This window comes from Penaeus monodon, chromosome 19 (assembly GCF_015228065.2).
Source record: "Penaeus monodon isolate SGIC_2016 chromosome 19, NSTDA_Pmon_1, whole genome shotgun sequence".
NCBI classification, from domain to species: domain Eukaryota; kingdom Metazoa; phylum Arthropoda; class Malacostraca; order Decapoda; family Penaeidae; genus Penaeus; species Penaeus monodon.
Genome location: NC_051404.1, coordinates 3,441,688 through 3,442,932, shown reverse-complemented (window position 1 = coordinate 3,442,932; position 1,245 = coordinate 3,441,688). Strand labels below are relative to the sequence as shown.

General features: G+C 33.7%; 1 protein-coding gene across 14 annotated transcripts in view; it reads right to left on the bottom strand.

Moving 5' to 3' along the window:
- Positions 1 to 1,245, bottom strand: part of LOC119584976 (stromal interaction molecule homolog) — a 99,451-nt gene that overhangs the window by 30,602 nt on the left and 67,604 nt on the right. For 12 of the 14 annotated variants that reach the window (XM_037933572.1, XM_037933582.1, XM_037933574.1 and 9 more), the window contains one exon: positions 43 to 164. In XM_037933572.1, coding sequence (XP_037789500.1) covers positions 43 to 164 — 122 coding nt within the window. The remainder of the gene's footprint in view (positions 1 to 42; positions 165 to 1,245) is intronic. The other 2 variants (XM_037933573.1, XM_037933576.1) reach the window with 1 other exon arrangement.

Genomic DNA, 1,245 nt, shown 5'->3' with positions numbered 1-1,245 from the left:
AAGAAAAAAAGGATGATTGATAAAGAGCATCAAGGAACTTACCCTCAGCATGTCACTCAGCTGTCCTTCGTACTGCCGGTTCCGCTGGTATGCCTTGAAGCAGCCAATGAGAGCCAGGGTCAAGAGGGTCACCAACACCAGATCTTTCACATGGCTGCCTGTTTCTGTTAAGTGCCCAATAATTAGTCAGATAATTCATGTCACTGCAAGATTTCAATGATGGATATCTGAAATAACTAAGCAATAGAATATCAATCTAGCACTTGACTTTTTTTTTAATAGGAGTTAAATTGCAATTAACTAATTCTAATCAGTAGACATCTGAGAAATTTATTGAATTCATTTTATAAAGAATTTCATTTAAAAAAAAAATCTTAGCTAAAGAGCTAGCAGGTACACTGAAATCATGATCATCTGTTATCAAAGCAATGAAAAAAGGTATAATAATCAATCTGTAAAAGGCTACGTGCAGTTAATACTTGATTGCACTGTCATTAAATCTTAAAAAGGTTTAAAGCACTTTACAAAATGGGTCACTCCTTATCCTTTCAACTTCTCTTGCATTTTCATTTTCTCGTATGGATATGATAAATATACATTCATGTTTATTCTTCACTTTACTATTCATCATCTTCCATTTCTCTTTATTCTGCCTCATCAGACACTAACAATTAAAATTAAGTCTGAGTATTTACACTATAAGCAGACTCGATCATGTCCATACACAGATATTTCAAAACATAATCATACATTAGGTACACACAACCATACAACTGCCCACATCTGTAAACTCTAACAAAATCTATTTGTCTGGGGGATAGAAAAGAGCAACTGTAACTTTATATATACACTTGTTATATAAATCACATGCAAAAATATTCAGTGATATATATTTTTTAAATTCAATATTTGTTTCATGCAAATCATTCTTCATGACATGCATATATGATAAGCATAGTGTCTAGCTTTGAAATAGTGTTCCTTCCTTACCTATTATATGTAATTTTAACATATCTGAACTAGAACACCTAACTGAAATCCTTCAGAAGCATTTTGATTTTTAACCCCATGCAGACAGGAGCAGCTATAACTGTCATGAAATATTTCTGCTACATGCCAGATACAGCTCCGGCCATCATATCTCGTTCTTGCACTGGTGCATTAGAGCTTCCTGTGATGGGTTTACCTAGCCAGCCAGCATTGATTCTTGACAAAAATTTTCACATATTTCACAACTGCTTTCTT